General features: G+C 42.5%; 1 protein-coding gene across 1 annotated transcript in view; it reads right to left on the minus strand.

Annotated features, from left to right (window-relative positions):
* Nucleotides 1-310: 310 nt before the first annotated feature.
* LOC118586980 (beta-galactosidase-1-like protein 2) overlaps nt 311-24,752 on the minus strand; it is a 29,928-nt gene continuing 5,486 nt past the window's right edge. The window contains exons 4-19 of the mRNA XM_036192466.1: nt 24,366-24,461; nt 23,391-23,499; nt 19,733-19,825; nt 18,064-18,145; nt 17,036-17,100; nt 16,268-16,352; nt 15,329-15,466; nt 13,423-13,503; nt 12,716-12,816; nt 9,091-9,237; nt 3,603-3,671; nt 3,071-3,158; nt 2,014-2,101; nt 1,445-1,556; nt 636-752; nt 311-526 (exon numbers count right to left, since the gene is read on the minus strand). Coding sequence (XP_036048359.1) covers nt 311-526; nt 636-752; nt 1,445-1,556; nt 2,014-2,101; nt 3,071-3,158; nt 3,603-3,671; nt 9,091-9,237; nt 12,716-12,816; nt 13,423-13,503; nt 15,329-15,466; nt 16,268-16,352; nt 17,036-17,100; nt 18,064-18,145; nt 19,733-19,825; nt 23,391-23,499; nt 24,366-24,461 — 1,687 coding nt within the window. The remainder of the gene's footprint in view (nt 527-635; nt 753-1,444; nt 1,557-2,013; nt 2,102-3,070; nt 3,159-3,602; nt 3,672-9,090; nt 9,238-12,715; nt 12,817-13,422; nt 13,504-15,328; nt 15,467-16,267; nt 16,353-17,035; nt 17,101-18,063; nt 18,146-19,732; nt 19,826-23,390; nt 23,500-24,365; nt 24,462-24,752) is intronic.

Raw genomic sequence — 24,752 nt, forward strand, 5'->3', positions numbered from 1 at the left:
CCTAGGGGAGGGAGGATGTCAGAAGACAAATGGATATCTGTCTCTTGCTACCACAAAAAAAGGTTCAAGGGGAGTGGGTACCCAAAAAGCAACTGTGCCTTGGGCACAATGTAATTATTCCTTGCATTCCTTACCTATGAAAACTGGTTAAAGGGCACTAGCAAGGGTACCTGGGAGATATCTAATATGAAAGCTTGTGAAAGAGCCATATGGAGAAGATTAGTTTTAGAACAGAAATGGAAGATGCTAAGATTGACTCACACTGAGACTGGAATCCTGGAAACATGGTCAGAAAGGGAGACTGAGAGAATCAGGATGAGGCTGCAGAAGGATGGGGTCGGTTATATCGTCTTAAAATGGGAGGGATGAATGGGGCTATGATGAGCATCATAGACAGTCCTTCTATAGTACAGGGGCTAAAGATGGTCCCCAGCGCTGAAATGGCCCTTTGGAATGTCGTACCTAGATTGGCCTCTTCCGTCAATTGGATCTTTACACTACCTTTCAATTCCTCAAACATTACGATCTGTGTGAAGAAGGAAGTAAGTCAACCAGGCGATTCCAGTTCTTTGTCCGAAGCAGAACAGAGTTCAAAGAAAGTGAACTAGGAAGCAGGGGACATTGAGAAAATTCACCTCATTAACTCCAGGATGAAGCCAGGAGCCAGGGACATAGAGGGTTTCCTGGGGACCGACATTCCAGTATCGTCCTAGGATTTGTCCATTGATGAATATGACACCCTTTGCCCAGCCCTGAAAAAGATGGGGAGGTTTCAGATCCTAACTTCTAGATGTAAAGACAGAAAACAAATAGACCCCTATCCCAATGGCACACCAGATCTTAGCATGGGCCAAGACAGGGTGGATCTACTACTAGGGCCTTTTGGGGGAGGGTGCTCTTGAGTCTGTGGCACTGCCCTGCCTTGGAGGTGGCTCAGCATCAGGCCACAAGGAGGAATCTAATTTCTATCTCATTTCCCCAAGTCTGACTCAAGCCCACTGAGGGGATGTACAATTACAATCCAATTATCATCAAAAACACATCATTTAAAACATAGCTCAAATTGTAGAATAACAGAAGTGGTACCCAACATGCCCTGGATGACATGCCTTGGACAATGAGCCCATGCCGGTGGTACAAGTCTCTGCATCTGGGGTTATGTGTGAGGACTGATGGGTTACACTCACGAAATCCCAGCAACAGGGCTCGCACCAGCCGGTCTCACTGGCACATGCTACTCATGCCTCTGTTGCTTCTGTTCACTTTCCTTGCACTATCCTGATGGTCCTCAGAGAGAGACACCTTCAGAATGGCCATGAAGTGGCTGTGACTTGGGGGAGCTCGGTTCCCTGCCAGAGAACAAGGTTCGGATACTGGGGAACTTTTATGAAGATTCTTTTGGGCCAGGGGCTGGTCACAAGAGCAGGAGAGAAATGGCACCAACCTTTATTTTTATAAAGATGTCCTGTGGAGGATCTGCAACTCTCAAGTGACTCAAGAAAAAGGCAGGGCCCTGAACATGGCTTGTCACTATTTCCCAGGACTTTGGAAGTTTCCTAAGAAGGTGTCAATGAGAAGTTACACTTTTCTTCTAACATGCCACCTGTGACCTCTCCTATGAACCCTGGCATCCCACTCCTACTGTGGTACCAGCTATGTCCTTGGCGTACATGATACAGTAGGGATTAACCAGTGGACAATGAGACACTCCCTTCTCTGCTCCCAGGCAGCTATGAAACTTAACATCATTTCGTTTAGCACTCTGGGTCTTTTGTTTGTTTGTTTGTTTGTTTGTTTGTTTTCCTATGTGAAAACCAAAAGCTTCATCTAGAGACCTCTGAGCATCCCTCCAGCTCTATATGTTCACCACGTTGTGGTATGTTTTATCTTATTTTGTTTATCTGCGGTTCAATGCCTGAACTCGGAGCCTCACATGTGCTGGGCAAAACGCTCTGTCACTAAGCTGTCACTACACACTTACCACCTTTGATCAGCTGAAGTTAAGGCACCTACTTTTGTGTGAATGCATTTTTCAGTTCCAGGCTATAGATCGTAAAATGTCTCAGTGGAATCTTGTCCAGATAGATGTCTCCTGTTAAACCTGCAGAACAGGAATGAAAGGCTTGTGGAGGAGGTGAGAAGGACAGAGGTTACAGTTGCAGTTATCAGTTTGGGCAGTTGCGGTTCACAGGCTGCAGTCAGGGTTCTCCCTGAAGGAAGGTGCTATCTTGGCCCCATCCGCCTGGAAGGTTTCTATACACGCCATAGATTTCCCCTTTCCTCTTGGTGGTGCTGTGGGTTAAACTGCCAAGGCTCAACAGGCTGCAGGCAGGCCAGGCAAAGCATTCCACCAGTAAGCTAAGGCCAAGTCCTACACCGATAGTATCCTCTTAAGTGCACACTCCTAGATAGGGCCTCTCAGTCCATATGAACAGTGCAAAATCATGGTAACTGATGCAGATCTCACCATCACAGGGCTTCTGGCCAGTTTTTGTCTTTTTTCTGTTTTTTTTTGTTTTGTTTTGGTTTTTGGTTTTTGGTTTGTTTTTTGTTTGTTTGTTTGTTTGTTTGTTTGTTTGTTTGTTTTGAGCTGAGGACCGAACCCAGGACCTTGTGCTTGCTAGGCAAGCGCTCTACCACTGAGCTGAATCCCCAACCCTGACTACTTTGAATACTCAGGTTTGTTGAAGCACTTATAGTTTTTTTAAAAAAAAAAAAAAGTGTGCTCCTTGGCTCTGCTCAGAAGTGTTGGACCTAAGCAGAGAGACAAACATAGGTTCCTAGAAATGAAGACATGATATCCCTAGAGAGGAACCATAACCGGGGACGTCACCATAGCTTTCTCCTGCTGGCACCACTTTCAAAACTCCCATCAAAGTAAGTGGCAGTGTGATGGCTCTGGGTTGGTAACTACAGAACACAAAAGTGTCAGTTTCTGCACAGAGGCGTCTCCTAACCATCAAAGTATGTTCCTTTCCAAACACAAACCTGTTCCCAGCTGCCATTGGCCTGGGGGAGAACAATAGCCTCTGATACTACCTGACCTCAGCCATCTTCTTCTAGAACCCACCTTTTCTCTGCTTGTTAATATCCTTCCCATAAGTGAGTCTGCCTTGGTTCTCCACCAGGATCCTCAGGACCTGGGTTTTCTTGGAGGGCTATTAAAAAGAGAGCAGAGTAAGCCTCACTTGGCACCTCCCTTAGACAGTCTAGGCCTCCCTGGAGCTGGGACAGGACAGGAGCAGGTAGCTGCAGAACCTTGTAGGTCTCCAGCTGTGGGACAGGCATGCCCTTGTACTCTCACTTTTCCTCTTTCTTCCCAGAAAGAGTCACCTGAACATTTTAACAAGGACTCTCTGGGACTGGTGACCAAGCCAGAGTGCTCCAAACAACAAATACTCAAGCAGGGAGAATGTGGTGTTCACTCAAAGAATGTTCACCAGTACATCTAAGATGTGCACAACCCTCCCTGTGGTTCTGGGTTCCTCTGCATGGAGCACCAAGGGGAAAGGAGTGGGAATAATCTATAATAAGGCCTTGCTAAGTCTTGGCCCAGGCCCAGCTGGAACTGGAATGTCTCATCCATGAACTGTGTTATATACATTTTTCACAATAGGCAGCTCATCGTTGTAATGATCCAGGACTCCTATGTGGTTGTTATCCAAAAACACCTGGCAAAGGAAGAAGAGATCCCTGTTAGGGCTTCGTGGGGGAAAAATGGAAAACAGCACCAAAAACCCAATAAGCAAAGCAAGAGGCAGGGTGAACGCCATGTCTCCCAGAACTGCAGAGACCCACAAGCTCACTAAGAACGGGTAATAGTTAAAGCAGGACCGTGGGAAGATGCATGAGGTATGGCCTGGGCTAGAGCTCTCAATGACAACTGGATCAACTGCAGGGCAAAGAAGGGAGATGCTTAAGACCTGCAGGAAGCTGGAGGGGGAGGAAGGTAAGAACAGGTAGGATAAACATTTTCAAGCTAGCAAAGGGGAGGAGAAGGAACCAACGGAGGGGCGGCAACTGTTCTGGCTTTGTCTGCCTTACCCCCAGGGGCTCAATTCTGCCAGATAGTCCCAAATGGAGGCTGGAGAGCCAGTAGCCAAATTCTGACTTATTTTAGAGATGATGTGCATATAAATCCATTTTTCCCTATTACCTACTCTGCTGGTAGATTTTTTGTCAACTTGACAAACTACTGTCACCTAAGAAGAGAGAACATTGATTGAGAAAATGTCTCAGACAGCTTGGCCCGTAAGCAAGCCTGTGGGCAATCTTATTAATTAATGATTGGTGTGGGAGAGAGCTCAGGCCACTGTGAGCAGTGCCACCAAGAGCCAGTGGTCCTGGGTTGAGTAAGAAAGCAGGCTGAGCCTCAGGCAGCAGCCAGTCCTTGCCTCCAGGCTCTTGCCTTGAGATCCTGTCCTAGCTTCCCACGACAATGGACTGCAACCTGTAAGTTGAGTAAGTCCTTTTCTTCCCAGAGCTGTTTTGGGTCACAGTGTTTATGACAAAAGCAGAAAAACTAGCTAATAAAACTACTATATTAAGCCAGATGGTGGTGGCGCACGCCTTTAATCCCAGCACTCGGGTAGCAGAGGCAGGCGGATCTCTGTGATTTCGAGACCAGCCTGGGCTACAGAATGAGTTCCAGGACAGGCTCCAAAGCTACACAGAGAAACCCTGTCTCAAAAACAACAGCAACAAAACAAAAACACGGCAAACTACTATATTGATAAACACTAGATTAAACCACTCAGAGGACCCTAGTCAGGCAAGATGACATAGAAATATTTTGCTTCCTAAATTAATTAATCTAAATCACAATTTTTTCAAATGCAATTTGGCTAGGAAACTGTAACAATAAAAATCCTTAAGTATCAGAAAACAAAAGTATTCCCAATTTAAGATTACCAGAGTAGGGGCTGGAGAGATGGCTCAGAGGTTAATAGCACTGACTGTTCTTCCAGAGGTCCTGAGTTCAATTCCCAGCAACCACATGGTGGCTCACAACCATCTGTAATGAGATCTGGCACCCTCTTCTGCATACTAAATAAGTAAATCTTAAAAAAAAAAAAAAAAGGTACTAGAGTCTAATTGCAGAAGTTGTATGTTTTATGGTCATTTATCAAGTCAGCTATCCAAATGTCTTCCTGGATAACAGGTTGTCTAGTATGAAGAGCACAAAGGAATGCTCAGAACACACTCCAACAGCAGCCATGATGCTGTGAGCAGACTTCTGTGGAGGGCTTGAGAGAGGAAGAACAGGCCACAGCCAGGCTGCTTTGTGGACATGGAGAAGGGTGGTTCATGGGGTCAACTGGAGGTGGGCAGCAAGCAGAGAAATATATGACAGAAGGTTTATCTTGAGCAGGAGACTCATGGCACTCTGAGGGTGAAGTGACAGAGGAAGGTAGAAAGTGATGGGAGAGTCTGAAACAGGAAGACCAGCTGTGTATTTTCAAAAGAAGAAGTAAGACACTCAGACAGCAGTGGCCTATGTTCGAAAATAATGGCCAAGTACTGCTGCAGCACACAGGGGCCTGGTGAAAATAAGGATTGAATACAAGGTAGAAAAGAACTTCTGAACAGAGATTATATGTGGGAAGTGGTGAAGCCACAAATGAATACAAGGCTGACTTAGGAGAGCAATGTATGTGCCCTGGGAAGGGAGTTTGAAAAGCCCATGGAATGCAGACTAAGTACAGATAAATGTCTACCAAACTGTAAGATGTCACTGAAGAAAGAAAGAAAGAAAGAAAGAAAGAAAGAAAGAAAGAAAGAAAGAAAGAAAGAAAGAAAAAGGAAGGAAGGAAGGAAAAAGGAGGAGAGGGAGAGGGCTGGAGTCATAAAGACACAAAGATGGAACAATAAATAAGGTCAAATCTGATGGCACACACCTTTAATTCCCACACTCGGAGGAAGAGGCAGATGGCTCTCTGTGGTATGGAGGCCAGCCAGGGCTACATAGTTTAGGCTCAGCGTGAAAAGCAAACAAACAAAAACCAGAAGTACAGGTTGAATATTGTTTATCCAACATGCTTAAGGCAGAAGTGTGTCAGATTTGGGAAGTTTACAGAGTTTAGATTTCCACAGACTTTAGAAGTTGAATATATCTGATTATCTAGAGATAGAGATGATAGACAGACATATAGATCTTCATAGTACCAGAAATTGTTATTCAGGCTGCTGGGAAGGACGTGTTATCAACTGACTTACCCATCTGTGACCACCATGAGCTACAATAATGACCAGTGTGGCAATATATGCCTATGGGTGCAATAATGGCATGAATGTTATCGATTGCTTTCTGATTGGATTAAGTCCTGCTCCACAGGAGAAACCATATACCTGGTCATATAAATCTGATGAATAACTAATGGTTAAGGAACTCACAGGTCCCAGAGCTGAACTATTATTCAGCTAAATGGACATGGTATCTAAATCCATATCTCACTACTCATTGATTTTAGTAGCCTTGGGTCCTCATCAGAGAAGTTTCTTCATGCAGTGGACAAGGGTTGAGCAGAAACTCACTGATCAAAGTGCAGAGAACAAGTATTTGTGGAGTGCACAGCCATAAACAGGACCTCATCACTCCCCACCCAAAGCACAGGGATCATCCTAAGAGGGGATAACAAGATTGTAAGGGCCACCGATCGGGGGGACCAGACCAAAACATTGTCTTCTGGACATGCCAGTTCTGCTTCTGTGCAACTGTGGTTGCATACATAAGACCTAAAGAAGATCAAGCCAGTCAATATTCTAACATGGGGATGGGAGAAGCTCGGTAACCTTCAATGGGAACTGAGGAGCTACAGACAGTTGGCAGCTTCTGGGAAAGGGAGAGTCACTTTTCTTTAAGGGTGTGAGCCTATAGATTGATCATACTCCCAATGGATTCTCCCATATGCACAGGCAGCACAAATTAGACTCTGTTATTAAGAGGAAGGTTATTAAGAAGGAGGAGAGTTACTGTACAAATTGAACCAGCAGGACACAAGAAAGGTTACTGTCAAACTTGGCCAAGACAAGGTAGGACAGTTCTTCAAAATTTCCTGCTTCACAGGAAACTGTCAGATATTCTAAGCCTGTAGGCCAGAGTTAGATGTCCCAACATTGCAGAAGAACTTTGGGTGACTGTCCAGGCATCCTGATGTCCCTGTCATTAGGAAACATTTCATCCTTCTGGAGTCTTTGATGGAGTTAAAGACTAAACAGTTAAACTTACAGTTTTCCTTAGTTATGATAAAAAGCAAATTAGACATAAAACATTAAACTCACCAAGATAACATATATGATAGAGTACTTTTTCTAATGCTGCAAAATACAAAAGTATTTGACTGGCTATTGTAACTGTAATCCTTACTTGATAACTGCTTTTGTTGTATATAATTTTACTGTGTTAAAGTTAAAACCTTCCTTTTTAATTAGACAAAAAGGGGGAAATGCTGTGGGATAATCCTTCTGTATAATATATATGTCACAATAATTGGTTTAATAAACAAACTGACTGGCCAATAGCTGAACAGGATAAAGTTATGAGGGAAAGCCAAACTGAGGGTTCTAGGATGAGGTAGAACGAAATTGGAGGAAATGCCAGCCAGTCACCAAGGAGACAGGACATGTAGAAAATGAGATAACAAGCCATGAACCACAACACAAAGCATAGATAAGAAACATGGGTTAATTTAAATGTGAGAGTTAGGTAGTAACAAGCTTGAGCTATCTGCGGACCATTTATAAGTAATCTTAAGTCTCTAAGTCGGTATTTGGGAGCAGGTGGTTGGGACAAAAAAACTCTGTCTACAGAGGAGGAAGAGGAAGGTGAAGAGGAGGAGGAGGACACGGACAAGGAGAAAGGGGAGAAGGAAGAGGAAGAAGACGGTACAAAGTTGGGAGGAGGAAGGGGTGGATCTGGGAGGAGTCAATGAGAGGAGTGAGAATATTATCACACACCTTGTACAAAATTTTCAAAGAATTGATGAAATATTCTATTTTTAAAAAAGTTTAAAAAACACCTCTGAGCCGGGCGGTGGTGGTGCACGCCTTTAATCCCAGCACTCAAGAGGCAGAGGCAGGTAGATCTCTGTGAGTTCAAGGCCAGCCTGGGCTACCAAGTGAGTTCCAGGAGAGGCACAAAGGTACACAGGGAAACCCTGTCTCAAAAAAACAGAAAAAAAAAATAAAAAAAACCTCTGAAATTTGTGTGTGTGTGTGTGTGTGTGTGTGTGTGTATTCATATGTATGGTGGGGTGCACATGCCCATGCATGTGCCTATGAAGGTAAGAGGTTAAGATTTGGTATCTTCAATCACTCTCTACCTTATTTTTTAAGGCAGGCTCTCTTCATTGAACCTAGAGCTAGCTGTTTCTGTGAGGTTGACTGGCTGGCCATTGAGCTCCTAGGATCCTCCTGTCTCCACTCCCCAGAGCTGGTAGAATAGACATTTGAGACCATGCCTGACTTTCTATATAGGCGCTGGGAGTCTGAGCTCGGGTCCTCATATTTGTGCAGCAAACACTTACTCTATATCATCTCCCCAGTCCCATCTGGAATTGTTTACACATCACATTTTCACTGAGCATTTCAGATTGTGGACTAGGAATACTCAAACTGAAGCCTTGGGAAAAGGTATGTAGAAGAGATGAAGAGCAGGAAACTTTCATAAAATAGCTCCTAACTTGGAATGGGCTGGGACCTTCAATGTCTGCACTGTGACTTCCCAGCTACATACTTTGAAAGGCTTTTATGTTTCCTGAAGTTGTCCTACTTGGAACACATCTCAGACTTAAATGACAAGAGCTAACCTCTCATATGCTGTATAAATAAATATTAGGGATAAATACACGGTAAGTATAGGGACTACTGAAGGACCTCCTGGATTTAAGAATGCTATCAGCTCCTATAAAAGGCAGGAGTACATGCCTAATCATGTTGTGTACAAAGGATTTCACTAAAAGGACAGATAATAAGCAACAGAGATAATTTTCTGAAGGTGAAATGATTTGATAACCACTTAGACATTGACCGAAGTATCACAGAATGCTAGTAACACAGAAGTGCCACTAGGAACTTCATATTGTTCCCTACCTGCCCTCGGTCTTGAACATGACCCCTCGAGGTGAGGAGGCCTCCATGGGAGATGGTGGTCTCATAAAGCGTGTACCCAAAGGACTGGCCATTCCCTTGGTTCACAGGTAGCAGCTCCATGGGGATTGGCTTGACAGACTTGGTTGGCTGAGGCAGAGACAGAAGTGACAGCCCTGTTGAAGGGTCAGGCTAGAGAAAAATATCTCAGAAGTTGCCACCCATAGCCCACTTCTCCAGGGGGATGACCCCAACAGCCTTGCAAACAGAGGTACTGAAAAGGAATACACAATGATAATCATGCTTACACATAGCATATAAATTATCTTTTTTGCTTTCCTAACAAATATCATATTTCACTGCATATAACAGCCAGTGAGTTATTCTTATAATTTAGATGAAAAGCTGAAATCCAGAAAGACATAGGTATTGTGGCCTAAGCCTGTAATCCCAGCAGTTGGGGAGCAGAAACAGAGGATTCCTAAGACAAGTCATAGGAAAGACTAGCCAGAATGGATGAGTTCCAAGTTCAGAGAAGAGACTCTGCCTCAGTTTAAACAAACAAACAAACAAACAAACAAACAAACAAATTTAAGCCAGCCTGATCTACAGAGCTAGTTCCAGGATAGCCAGGACTGCACAAAATCAGTCTTAAAAAACAAACAAATAAATAGATTATATTAGTTAATTAATTAAAATTAAAATTTTTTTAAAGTACAGAATGATCAAGAAAAGCACATGACATCAACTTTGGACCTACACATGAATTCACACATATGCACAAACGCACACATGGAGGCACACATGCACACACCTATACACACTACCCACACAGCAACAAGAGCTCTTCAGAATTCCTTGGAGAAATAGATGATTCCAAGTCCAAGGAGCACACAGCCTAGATCCTCCAGGGGAAGAAAACAACAAGGTGTTAGCAGCTACAGGTGTCCTGTCAAGAAGACACAAAAATCAATCAGAAGGGGTCCTGGGAGACTACAATGGACCACTGTGAGCATCAAAAGAGACTATGGTGGCATACAAACAAGCTAAACCTTACACATTCATAACCATACAAAAACCACAGCAGCGAAACAACCCACTGCACCTCTGAAAGACACATGAATTCATGTTTGTGATTAAAGAAAATACTTGAACTGGCCTGTTCTCTGTATAAACCATGCTTAAGGGTAAAAAGGAAGGATGTTCTTTTGTAGAACTCAAGTTAGTAAATACAAAGGAATGATAGAATTAAAGCATTTCCAAGGCATTTAATGAAATGTTGGCTTACTTTGTCAACATGGCTTATTTGATTTCACCTGCACCTCTGTCTTCTGCCCCCTACTCTTTATAGGACTATTTTATTTTATTTTATTATTTCACATGTGTGGGTGTTTTGCCTGCCTGTGTGTCTGGGTACTATGTGCATGCCATCCTCATGGAAACTAGAAGAAGGTGTTGGATCCCTTGGAACCGGAGTTACAGATGTCGTGGTCCATTGGGTTCTATGGAAGGATAACTAGTGCTCTCAATCCCTCTAGCCCTATAAGATTATTTTAAATCATATCTCAGATGCCACTGAAATTCAATATTTATCTTAAAAAGAGGGGAGGCTTTTTAAAAAGAAGTTATCACTACAGTAACATAATCACAATAAAAGCAGTGATGGTTACAATCCCCTAAAACGAGATTTTTAAGGAAATTTTTTTTGGCAACTGACTTTCTCTTTATGTACTGTAAATCTTTCCAGCATGGTTAATTTCAATGCAATAAGATCAATTGCTGCTAAAACCACTGGGTGGGTACATGATAAAGAAAGCTGAAAATGAGCACCAGCAGTGAAACCATCTGCACTGTACACAGTGCACAACAATACTACCTATGAAGGAAACTCACAAGACAGAGGTGCAAGTGAAATCTGATAAGCCATGTTGACAAAGTAAGCCAACATTTCATTAAATGCCTTGGAAATGCTTTAATTCTATCATTCCTTTGTATTTACTAACTTGAGTTCTACAAAAGAACATCCTTCCTCAGCTTTTTACCCTTAAGCATGGTTTATACAGAGAACAGGCCAGTTCAAGTATTTTCTTTAATCACAAACATGAATTCATGTGTCTTCCAGAGGTGCAGTGGGTTGTTTCGCTGCTGTGGTTTTTGTATGGTTATGAATGTGTAAGGTTTAGCTTGTTCGTACACCATCAGAGTCCTTTTGATGCTCACAGATAAGCAAATGAAAAAAGTAGCATGGTAGTGTGCATACCTGTAATTCTAGTGCTAAGGAAGCTGAGGGGACATCATGAATTTGAGGCCAGCTTGGCCTACATAGCAAGACCCTATCTCAAAAACATAAATAAATAAAAGAAAAAGTAGAAAACACGGTGTTTAGTTGATAATGTACTGAGTCTGGTTCCCACCACCATGTAAACCCAACATGCTGTTACAAGTCTGTATTCAGCCCCTTCAGTGATGCCTGGCTTCTTTTGTGACACTGTCCACACAGAGCTTTTTTGTGAAACACTAACTACAGCTCTCCAGACATGCAGCCCTCCTTGTCTTTATAAGTGGATCCAGAGTGCCTCAGCTTCTCTTTCCTTCCACATCACCCTGCTGCCATGCCATCTGCTCCTGTTCAGCCTTTCAGTCATAATACCACCCTAACTAGATTGTCCATGGAATCCAGTGACTGTCCAGTACATGGCCTATATCTCTATAACAATGATGATAAATCTCAGTTCCTCCACCTATGGTCCATAACCCTCCAATCTGTTCTTCATTCATTCTTCTTCCTTATTAGACTGGAAGTTGTCTAAAATAACATCCTGATGATACAGTTCCAAAATATTGATATTTGGTGAGTTTTGTAGGGAAAAAGCATGCAATGTTTCCTTAGACCAATTTTCAGTCTGTGTTCCTAGGAACACTAGCTAGAAGTGACAACATCTTAGAGAAGGGATGGCTGCTGCTTACAGGAGAGGAAAGTTTGGTGCTTCAGAACTAACACCCTGACTAACGTCATTTATGTTTTATATGTTAAACTTAACGATAAGTTTAGAGAAAGCATTCCTTTATGAAAACAAAAGATTAAACATCATTGCCCTAGGTCTAATTAATATACTTCCGTTATAACACCTTAAGAAATCAGGGGATAGGGTTGGAGAGATGGCTGAGTGGGCAAAGGACTTGGATTCAGTTCCCAGCACCCATATATAGTCACTCACGATAGTCTCTAACTCCAGTTCCAGGGGATCCGAGGCCCTCTTCTGGCCTCCACAGACACACATGTGGCCACTTACATACATGCAGGCATTCACACATTAAAAGAATCTTTAAAAAAGAAGGAAGGAAAAAAGAAGACAGAAAGAAAGGGAGAGAGAGAGAGAGAGAGAGGGAAGGAGAGAGTGTGTGTGTGTGTGTGTGTGTGTTCATAGCTAGATCATGAAAGGGACTGTTTCCAGTGTTATACAATAGGTTTCCCATTCTGAACTGTAAAACTTGAGAAGGAACTAACCCTTCCAAGGGTTCGTTTGGTTCCTTGATCATCTACTCCTTAGTCTTCGAACTGTCCCTATATCTCCTATCTCTTTTTTCCCAAAGTGATACCATGTGTCAATATCCAAGAAACACTCACCCGGTCCAGATGGGGCAGGACTTCCCATAGGGTCTTGAAATATAATAATTTCAATGGTGCATAGGTAAATATATTTGCAGGTTTTCGTTTATTGGAAATATCTGCAATGAAAAGCATATGGCTGGCCAACCTATGACCTACCCCGACATCATTCAAAGATATCAGGCACCCTGCTGTCCCACAGCCTCCACAAATGAAGGACTCAGTCACATGGTCTGATTTCCTAACTCCAGGAAGAGTTAAGGCAAGTGCTAATGAGTAAGGGTTCTCTCCTATCCTTAGACATTCAAAGAAGAACCCTTATTGTCCTAGAAAAGAGGAGCTTGTTGATTCCAGCTGGTAGACATAGAGATCTCAACCTACCTATTCATTAGAATCTCCTGAAGTCCAGCTACAAACACGTGTGTTCTCAGGCTCCACCCTTTCTTCCCCCCCTCAACCCAGACATGCTTGCTGAATAGCACAGAAGGGGAGCTAGAAACTCTAGCTTTTAGAAGGTCTAGAGGATACCAGGCAGAGTCAAGATCAAGCAACATGGTCCCGTGCTGATCACATGAGAGCAGACCCTGTATCTCGTGTATTTCCAGTTCTAATGCTAAACTGAATCAAACTGTGTTTCTCCCCAAAAGGTCTTCACCCCACCTCCTCCCGGAGCAGATCCCACTGGAGAAATCTAAGTCACCGTTAAGACTGACCTTGCTGAGTACCTGTAACAGTGCGAAAAAACTCTTGAAACACCCGATATTCGGGTGTGCGTGCGCCAACCTCTGTCAGCAGTCCATTGTAGTCTAAAGAACACAGAAAAAAATGGGTCATTTCCCCCAAGAAAACCTTAGGTTTAGTTTCTTACCTTATGAAGAGAGAAAAAAACCAAACCTTAGCTCTGACCAAAAAGATCCATAACACAGCAACCTCCAGGGGAGAGTTTTGGGTACAGGATAAGAGAAGCCCATGTATCTATTAGTCTGGATAAGAGGCCTCTGCTGAGCTTTGATGGGCATAGGGGTGTTAGAGGAAGCAAACTGTACCAGTCCATGGGCTGTAGTAAGTCCTGGCTGACAACCTGTGGCACTCCAATGCAGCGGCTTATCCTTCCTGTCCAGTTTCTTCTTTCTTGTTCTTGTTCTTGTTCTTGTTCTTCTTGTTCTTGTTCTTCTTGTTCTTGTTCTTCTTGTTCTTGTTCTTGTTCTTGTTCTTCTTGTTCTTCTTCTTCTTCTTCTTCTTCTTCTTCTTCTTCTTCTTCTTCTTCTTCTTCTTCTTCTTCTTCTTCTTGTTCTTCTTGTTCTTCTCCTTCTTCTTCTCCTTCTTCTTCTTCTTCTTCTCCTTCTTCTTCTTCTTCTTCTTCTTCTTCTTCTTCTTCTTCTTCTTCTTCTTCTTGCTCTTCCTTCTCTTCTTCTTCCTCCTCCTCCTCCTCTTCTTCTTCTTCTTGAAACGTGGTTTATCTGTATAGCCTTGACTGTGCACCACCAATGCCTGACCTAATTTCTTTTATTTTTAATAAATTAATACTTCCTTAAAATTTAAATTTATGATATTCAAAACACACCATGAAGGTAATAAAAAAAAAGATAGGCTACATACTATCACAAAACATTTGCCAAGCATATATTTAACAAAAGGCTTTCTATCTGGTGCTCAGATTTTTTTTAATTTTCAAAATTACAAAAAACAAAGAAGTAATCTTCTTAAAAATACTTTTTAAAAATGGAACAAAGATGTGCATAGATACTTCATCAAGTTTAAACAAATGGAAAATCAGCAAATGGAAATATGTTCTTCAAAATCATTAGTCATTAGGAAGATGCAAATTAAAACCATGATTAATACCAGGACACACCTGTCAGAATGATTACATTAAAAAGAATCAAGAATGGAAAGGATCTGGAAGAAACAGATATCTCATGTTTCTAAATAAACTGTTGGCTTTATTTAATCTTAAATTTCCCACTTGGTCTCTTGGAAGATTTGGAGGCTGTGGTAGTTTTAATGTAATTGGGCCCCCATAAGCTCATATTAAGAGGTGTGGCTTTGTTGGAGGAAATGTGTCACTGTGGGGGTAGGCTTTGAGGTCTCATATATGCTCAAGCCACACCCAGTGTCTCAGACCACTTCCTATTGCCTGCAGGTCAAGATGTAGGACTCTCAGCTCCTTCTCTGGTACCATGTCTGCCTGCATGCCACCAGGTCCCACCATGATGATAATAGACTACACCTCTGCCACCTCAATTGAATGTTTTCCTTTCTAAGATTTGCTGTGATCATGGTGTCTCTTCACAGAAATAGAAACCCTAACTAAGATAGAGGCTAAGAAAAATTCATTTGTGGATACCCTGGTGCTCTTAGGAGATCCAAAGCAATAGATAAAGCAACGTTCTATGCAGCAGATAAGCAGGACTAAGATACTAACCTCTCTGCTCACAAAATCCCAGAAAGCCAAGACCTCAGTATCTAGTGTGGTCACTAACAAATACTAAATCTTCAGTCCCCAACATACATAAAGTCAAAAAAGATAAAGAGTTCCATAGATTTCCCTTAGGGGCCTAACCTAGTATTTTCTAGACTCAATAAGAGAGCAGCCTAGATTCGAGATAATTCTGGGGGCCTAGTACTTGCCATAGCTGGTCACTACAGGTAGATAACCATCTGAAGACTGAGCTCCACCTATGAAGCCAAAGTTGGTGCCACCATGGAACATGTAGAAGTTGAAGGAGAACCCAAGGACGAACATCTCACGCACATCCTTCATCAGCACTGCAGAAAGGCAGGAAAGAAAGGGGGAAGCAGGTGTGGGATTCTGATTTAAGAATACACAGCTTGTGGTGTATGTTCAAACTACCTAGACCCGAACCCTTCAAGGTCTGCTAGAGCTCACGTCCAGAAAAATGTGTTAGATAAGCCAGGACTGATTGGAGTAGTTGGCAGTGTTCGTTTTCATGATCCAAAATCACTTATTACTTCTTTCTCTAGGTTTCACATTTAGGTGAACCTTTCTTTTTAGCATACAAACTGTATATCAAATATTGCTCATAACTTTTTAGGGGCATACCTATGTCCAACTTACTATTTCTAAAGCACTTACCAACTTCTTAGTGACTAATCTGAAATGATGGCACCAGTCACATTGACCTTCAACTCCATTTAAATGGCCATCACCCTTCTCCAGGGAGAGTAAGAGAATGATGAGTTAAAATCAGCAGAATTGGGATTATATAACTTTATACTTCTGTATCCAGCACACCTCCATGGTATTTTCATCTCACAGAATAATTAATTCTTTTATAGCCTTAGTTAAGTGTATTTATAATGAAAACTATAGAAACTTAAGTTCCTGTTGCAATGACCCCAGAGGTGCTCATACTCTGTGGCCACTCCATCTGAGAAGATATCTAGAAGGTAGCTACTTAGCTAGGTTGATGTTTATATGATACAACATCTGGGAGCCTTGTCCCTAAACCTCAAGTTCACTAACCAACTAGAAAACAAACAAAAAAGACAGACCAGTGCCCCTGATGTCACATGCTTCCCTGAAAAAGTCAGTAAAGGAGGACTCACTTTGTGGATCTCCAAAGTGGCGGAGAGCTCCCCATGTGTCGAAAGAGTTTGATGTATATACCATCATCAGTATAGGGCTTCTGCCCTGAGCGGGGAAAACACATCCATTTAGGAAACTCTTCCACAGTTCTGCAGCACTGAACTGCCTGCAAGGGACCTTGAAGCCTGGTGTTTCATGCCCTCTAACTGAAAGCACCCTGCCACATCCCAGGAGCTCCGAGTTCTGCTATCCCCTGTTCACATCATCATTCCAGCCACATGGTCTCCTCATGTGATGTCACTGATTTCATCTTTTCCAAGCTTTGGGAGGAGGGGCGGACCAACTGCTTTTCAAGACATTCTAAAGGTAAAATCTGGAAATTTCTAAAAACAGAATCTTTTCTTTCTCCTGGGTGACCAGAGCAGAGGTCTAGTAAGAAACATCAGACACAGAGGAAGGATTTTTAAATGTTCTATTATATGGGGCTGCATCAGTGAAGGGATTTGTGACAACTGCTGGGCTTTCAACTAGCAGCAGAAAGCAATTCCCTAGAAAGCAGAGTGAATAAGAGTTAGGATTACAGCACTTAGCCACCATGGCCTATGGACCAAGTGTTCTGGATTTTTATACAGTTTGAACCTAAAACCACCTCTAATAGATATTTAAGGACATGGAAGATTCGAATTTTAACTAAAATAATTACTACTAAGGTTTTCCTCAATAAGTATGCCAAGAAGTCAAGGGTAGGGCAAGATGCAAAGTGTCTGTAATGTCTGAAAGGCCTTTACTTGAATGGATTCGAGGTCTTCATATGTTTGTTTCCTTATATTCTTCATGTGGACAGTGGCCAGCACTGTGGGTAAAAAGAACACACATGAGTTCCTGCCATGACCACACAGGGCAGGGGCACAAGACCCTCCCAGAACCAGACTGCAGAGTCTGGGCCACACCTCTTGGACATATGTCTCCCAGATTCTCACTTCAGTACTTCTGTAGCCAGAGCTAGCAATAAAGATATGATGCTACTCTGATAGCCACATAAGCATATACAAAGGGATTTCACACATGGTCCTTCACTTAGATCTTTTAGTGATGATCTTGAAAGTTAAAAAATGCCACATGACACAAATTAATACACAAAAAGAAAATGAAGAAATTAAGACTCCAAAACTTGACATTTTTGCTTGTGGGGGTCAAACTCAGGACCTCTTTTGTACTTGACTTCTAGTTCAGAACACGGTTCTAGCCTTCTAGCTATAACAGAGAAGGGCCACCAAAAAGACCAGGGACAAGAGCCTTGGAAGAGAATGGAGCTGACAAAATTGCTCAGAGGAAAGAATTGCTTTTGTCAGTGTTGGCTTGTATGCATTTATTTCTTCTTCTTTGTGAGGTTGACCCCATGGGCACATGCTAAGCAAATGCTCTACCCCTGAGAATTACCCCTCTCCTACCCTACTCCTAACCCTGCTTTTGTTCTCTAGACTCATTCGTTCAGAGAATTGCCAGGTCTGGGTCCATGGCAATACTACTACTCTGAGATGCCTCCATTCTCTGCTGTTCAGTCACGGACACTTGTCAGAGCTGGAGACAACTTTTACTTGTGCTGCAGTTGAACCCTGGGCTCAGCCACTAAAAGTTTGAAAAGGTGGAGTAACACTCTGGTCATAACAGCTGGTGTGCAGCAAGGTTGGGTCCTACTTGCTAGCTCAGTTTTGACCCTAAGTTCCTATCACCAGGAAGTGGAAAGATAAAGCATAGAAAGACTTGTGCTTTTTCAGCTTAACCAGTGTAGAAATAAATGCAACCAATACCATACCATTTTTCAAGTGGCCCTTTCTCAGACCCAGACCGTCATCTGCAGTCATGAGCAGCTCACTGATCCCTCTTGACACCAAAGCCTGAGGAGAAATTCAGTAGGAGAAATGGGTTGCCCCTCATTCCATGAGATTGCCTCTTCCTAGGGGTGGGGGAAAAAGCCACAACTATGCCAATGGAAATACCACAGTGACGTTGAGACATGGAGAGGAGGGCTTGATTCCCCCCCCCCCATGCAACAACTTTTAAATTAAAACAGAAATGTCAGTCCTGCCTCGGTCACATTCCTCAAGAGCAGTTCCAATTCCAAACCTCCCAGGGGAGACAGAGAGGCATCATCCAATGCACTGTTTTCCCCAAAGGACCTCCAGGGGTTTCTCCGAGCCGGAAAGCAGAAAAATGAGCACTTCTGTCCATTCTGCCACCAAATTACCATCCCTTGTGAGCCAAATCCACAGGACACAATTTCTTCAGTAGTTTCTTCAGTCAGTGGGAAGAGCAAGTAAACCTTTTATAATTTATCTTTTCAAACTGGGTCAATAGCTCTGTTAGTTGAGTGCTTGTGTGTCATGCACAAAGCCTTGAGCTGGAGCATCAGCAACACATAGACTGGATGTGGTGATACTCGCTTATAATCCTAGCCTTTGGGAGGCAGGAGGATCAAAAGTTCAAAGTCATCCTGAGAGCAGGAGGAAAAGGGACTACAGAAGAGAGTGTGGAACAAAGACAAGGGGACAATATAGTAGGTCTAGTACAAATGTATCAGCAAGGAACATAAACAAGCTAGTTCCTCATTCACAAAAGTTCTTGGTGGTGGTGGTGGTGGTAGGGATTATTGTTCACTATCAATGAGACAGGACCTAGAATAACCTGAGGGGTGGGCCTTCAAGCCCATGGAGGATTATCTCATTAACCGAAGCAGGAAGGTCCATCTGGATTGTGAACAGGACCATTCTCTGGGCTGGGGACCCTGGGCTGCAGAAAACACTGAAAGCAAGCTAGGCACTCGCAGGCGAGCATTCCTCTTTCTCTGCTTCCTGGCAGGAGAGGTGATGAGTGGCTGTCCCACTCCAGCTGCCTTCACTTCCCCGGCTTGATGGACGGGACCTTGAACTGTGAGCTAAAATAAGTCTTTTCTCCCTTAAACTGCTTTTGCCGGAATATTTTATCACAACCAGAGAAAAAAGAAACTAAGAGAGTGGTGTTTTGAGACAGGGTCTCATGTCACCCAGGCTGTATAGCTGGTGATAACTCACTATATAGCTGAAGGTGATCTTGACCTGTTGACCTGCCTGCCTCCACCTCTCCCAAATGAACAACAAATCTGTCTGTGTACAACATATGCTACTTTTAAGTACCTTAAGTAGATGGATACATTGGAAAGGAAAAGAATGGAAGAGCACATATTGAATGTCACCCAAAAGGAAGCTGAGATTTTCATAGACAGTAAAGCTGTCCTAGTGTGGGTCTCTGCCTTATATCAGAGCCGTCTGTGTTATTTCCAGGCCACCGACTAGAATATAACCAAAAAAAATCAAAAATAAAACTGGGTCCTATTCATCTTCATACTTCACAGTTCCAGACAAGCTGCAGGTATTTGGACATGTTTCATGTTTGCTCCACAATATAACAGACTCCAAGAAGCAGAGAAAAATTAAAAGAGCACTTACCTTTTTTACATACGCCATATATTTTTTATCCATATAGTAGGAGCCATATTCATTCTCGATTTGCACGGCAATGATAGGGCCTCCTTTTCTATACTGAGGGTCAAGGAAATAAGAATGTAAGAGTGAGATCTTGTTGGGAGAAGATTGGATTTTCTGAATACTGAGCACACATGTGAAAACTACCATCTCCCCATAGTTAAGTGTTAATCATGAGGTCTAAAACTTCCAGAGTCACCCTTCCCATCTCTCAAGAGCTTTGCGTTTAGAGGGGCACTGCCTTCAGCACCTTCACCCCTCTCATGTTCATTTGAAATGCCCTAGGCCCTATATTATAATGAACTTGCCTGAACCATCAGCCCCTCTAGTTACTGCCATCTTGCCCTCTTCACCTTCATGGCCAAACTTAAAACAATTTCCTCAAATTTCCTTCAGGAACATGTAGGATAACCACAAGGTACCTCACCTGGCATGTGGGGGTGGGGGGAACACTATAAGGAATATACCCATGCCAGTGATGTAGTTAGCAATGTGAGAGCATCCAGAACTGTGTATTCCTATGACTGAAGTGTTTGCACACCCAAACCAGACCATAATGACTGAGGAGAAATTTTAGGCAGAGTTGAAACCAGAAGATATTAAGCAAGCAGCAAACACTTGATCCCTGAGTTTTTTGGCATAGAAGTTAAAAAGGACAAAGACTAAAGGTGCATTTTAACTTTCTAAACTGCATGTCCCTTAGCTGACAAACATTGAAAGACTTTCAAAACCAGCTTCTTCCCTGTTCCCTTTCACTCCACATCTCTTCAATGAAGAATAGAGCAGCAAAGAAGAAAGATCCAGAAGCTGTCAGTACCCGGAATGATCTGAGACAGAAGATCTAGAATTTGATAAATTTAATTGAAATATTCTAGAGAGGAATTCTCAGTAGTAAGGAAGTACTGACTCATGAGGCTACAGGAGAATGTTTCCAAGACCCCTCAACATCACTAGGCTCCGGAAGAGGTAAAACTCACTTAGCAGTTTCCAGGTTAAAGTTTCAAGGCTGCAGTATCCTAAGTTAGGAAGGGTAAGCACACTGGCTAACAGCAATGAAAAGGTCCTAGGTTCTGTTCTGTTCAGTTCTAGAGACAACTTCTCACTATGCAGCCTTGGTTGACCTGGAATTCACTATGTAGACAGTTTGTCCTTGAGCTCACGTAGATCTGCCTGTCTCTATCACCTAAGTGTTAAGATTAAAGATGTACACCACCATACCTAGCTTGAGTTACAATTGTATCAAAAACTGGTCTCAAACTCCTTATGACCAGGAAGATGATCTTGAATTTCTGGCCCTGATGCCTCCACCCTCTGACTTCTGGGATTACAAGCTTGAAATACCACACTGGTTTATGAGGTGCTAAGGATTTAACTCAGGGCTTTTGTGGAAGGCAAGGACTCTACCAGTTGAACTATATCCCTAATTTGAGGTTCTATTTATGTACTGCCCATATAATAGCAACTAGCTGCTTGTAGTTATTGGTACAGTGAAGAAGAGTTGTGCCCTGGGAACTTAAATTTTAATTGTACTTTGTTTACATTAATTTAAGTAGCCACATGTGTCTATGGCCACCATGTCTCTGAAAAGGACCATCTCACCTATCGCCCAAATGTGCTCTGGCTTGTGTAATTTGGTCACTTATGAGTTTTAATATTTTCCTTGAGTAATTATAGTTAGTCTGTTCCCAGCAAGTTCAGCCATGTGAAGCATTCATCTAGACATATGCAATTTTTGGCATTGCTTCCATTTAATATATACTAATCTAACATAATTACTGTGAGTATAAAATGAGTTGGGCAAGTACTAATTTCCTTGTGCAAAGCTTGATATCTAATAGATGCTATGGTGGTCTGAATAAAAATGGCCTCCATAAGCCCATAGGGAATGGCACTATTAGGAGGTGTGGCCTTATTGGAGTAGGTGTGGCTTTGTTGGAGGAGGTGTGTCACTAGGATAGTGGGCTTTGAGGTCTCAGAAGCTCAACCCTGGCCATTGCATCACTGTCATTTCATGCTGCCTGTAGACCAAAATGAAGAACTTTCAGCTCCTTTTCTAGCACCATGTCTACCTGCATGCCGTCATGCTCCTGCCATGATGATAATGGACTGAACCTCTGAACTGTAAGCCAGCCCCAATTAAATGTTTTCCTTTCTAAGAGTTGCTGTGATAATGTTATCTCTTTACAGCAATAGAAACCATAACTAAGACATAATAATTAAACTTTATTGCTCTCTACTCATTTTCTACATAGTGTAGACATTCTTCAACCTAATGTGCAGGTCTGTATCAACTAAAGCCAACCTAAGTTGAAAATATACATACATACATAGGTGATAGATAGATAGATAGATAGATAGATAGATAGATAGATAGAAAATACATACATACATACTTACATATATACATATATACAAAAGAGATAGATACATACAAATGTGTTAATATATGGTGGACCCCCAATAAAGCTTTCCTGGGGATCAGAGGACAGAGTCAGCCACTAGATTAGACATAGAGGCTAGACAGTGGTGCCACACACCCTTAATCCTATCACTGGGGAGACAGAGATCCAGATGGATCTCTGTGAGTTCAAGGCCACACTGGGCTATATGAGATAAACAGCCAGGCAGTCCTATAATCCCAGGAAGTAATATGACAGGACACATAAAAGTATATAAGGTGTGAGGAAGCAGAAACTTTCCTCTCTCTTAAGACTGAGGATTTCATAGAGGTAAAAACTTGTGGCTGGCTTGCTCTGCTTCTCTGATCTTTCAGCTTTCACCCCAATGTCTGGTTCTGGGTTTTTTTTTTTAAATTAATATGACCTTTTAAGATTCATGTTATATACATACACACATAGATAATAGATAGAAAATAGATAGATACATACATACATAGATGTAAATAGAAGATGATAGATAGATAGATAGATAGATAGATAGATAGATAGACAGATAGACAGATAGACAGATAGATAGATGTAATTTTTAAAAGACTTAAGCTTTCATACTGTTATCAGGTCAAATGCCCTTATCTCAACCACTATAAGTCAGACACCGTTTGGCTGTCTGTACTCCTTTTTATGCTCCTGAATTGTTTGAGGGACCACGACCTCTACAATAGGACTCCACTAAATCACTGTTTGTAATGCATTGGCATGCAGCTGCCTGTGAAAGCTTAGAGAATCATCACTAATTCTAACTTCTGGTTATTCTAAATGCAAGCTAATAACCAACAAGTCAAAGCAAAGACACAGAACGTTCTCCCAAGTGTCCTGACAGTGGAAGGGCAGATCAGAGTTGAACAGTTGGTGTGGAAATGCAAAAGAAGAGTAGTTAAATCCAGATCCTGTCCCCACTTTGAGACAAGATCTCAGTATGTAGCCTAGGCTGGATCCTTTCATATCTCCTGCCAGAGGCTGGGATTACAGCATGCACCATCATGCCCAATTAAAGTCTAAAGCCAGAAGCTTTCTTAACTAAGTAACTGGAATTCCTGGCTAATAATACCCAGTAGCCAGTATATGCTCCAAGCTTCTCAGAGCACAGAAAGCAGCAAACACTAGCCAGGAAATCAATCAGGCAATCACTTCCCTTACCGGCAGAAATGAGGATTAGGTTTTACCTGGAACGGTGCTATCCTGGGAACCAGATGGTCGAAATATGAATTCATGGCTCCAGTGAATCCCTTGTAAGTTGTCCGCAGCTTCATTTTTGGATCCTTGAGTAACCAGCTATGATTGAAAAGATGAGATTCAGACCCAGGAGGGGAACCAGTGATAAGAAATGTTCCCATAAACGAGATCTGAAACACAGCCCACATTCGGATGGCCACACAGAACAGTGAGATGTGAGAATGTGCTCCAGCTTCAAGAAAGAGCAGGTTCCTTTAAATTAAAAACACCCCAGCACCCCCAAGATGCACGGGGGTGGGGGTGGGGGTGATGGTGGTGACTTGTAACTGCATTCCAAGGCAGAGTTCACCAAACCACAGCCAAAAAGCCAAGTAGGCCTGCTGTCTATTTATTAAATAGTTTCGTTGGCACAACTGTGCCAGTTGTTCATATATTTTCACTGCAGTCTTCAGGCTAATTCCAGAGGCTGCCTGTGTCCCAGAAAGCCTGAAATGTTTTCTCTCTGGACTTTGTCTGTATCAAAATCTTGCTATCTATGTAGCACTGACTAGCCTAGTGCTCACTATGTAACCCAGGATGGCCCCAAATTTGTGACAATCCTCCCACTTCAGCTGGGATCACTAGCTGGCCTTTTACAGAAAAATGTTATTAACCTCTGTTCTGGAATGAGATGGTTACATGGCTGTTTAGAAGTGCTTGTGTTTTTGTGTATAAGAGATGGAGAGCCTGGCCCTGCTCAGTCCTCAGCTAGTGGGGGAAAAAAAAAACTACAGCACCTATAGATGGTCCCACTACAACCTGCATAAACTTTGAATGTATTAACTAAGAGAAAACACCCAGACTCAAAACCATACCTGTAAGTACCTGCCATCAATAAACAAAATGGTGCAGATTTTCTAAATGTGTACAGAAATAAAGCCCTGTGAAAATGCTTCCCACCCAGGGACCTTCAGACCACAACTCACCTGGGCAAGCCTCCAAGGTCTAAGTCACTGCCAACATAGGGACCTGGACACAGAATGACCCAGAGCCCCTCCCCTGAAGCCATGGTGATAAAAGTTCTGGAAAGAAAGCAGTCACAGTAACAGTACCCCCAAAGCAGGGGCTTGGCATGATGGCTGTTCTTCTTTCCTTCCTTCCTTCTTTCCTTCCTTCCTTCCTTCCTTCCTTCCTTCCTTCTCAATCATAGCTGGTTACTCAAGGATCCAAAAATTAAGCTGAGGACAACTTACAAGGGATTCACTGGAGCCATGAATTCATATTTCAACCATATGGTTCCCAGGATAGCAAGTAAAAAGTTACTAGAGCTTTTGGCTGGCTAGCAAGGCAGAATTAGAGGTTGGAAATCAGTG

Source organism: Onychomys torridus, chromosome 7 (genome assembly GCF_903995425.1).
Source record: "Onychomys torridus chromosome 7, mOncTor1.1, whole genome shotgun sequence".
Lineage (NCBI taxonomy): Eukaryota > Metazoa > Chordata > Mammalia > Rodentia > Cricetidae > Onychomys > Onychomys torridus.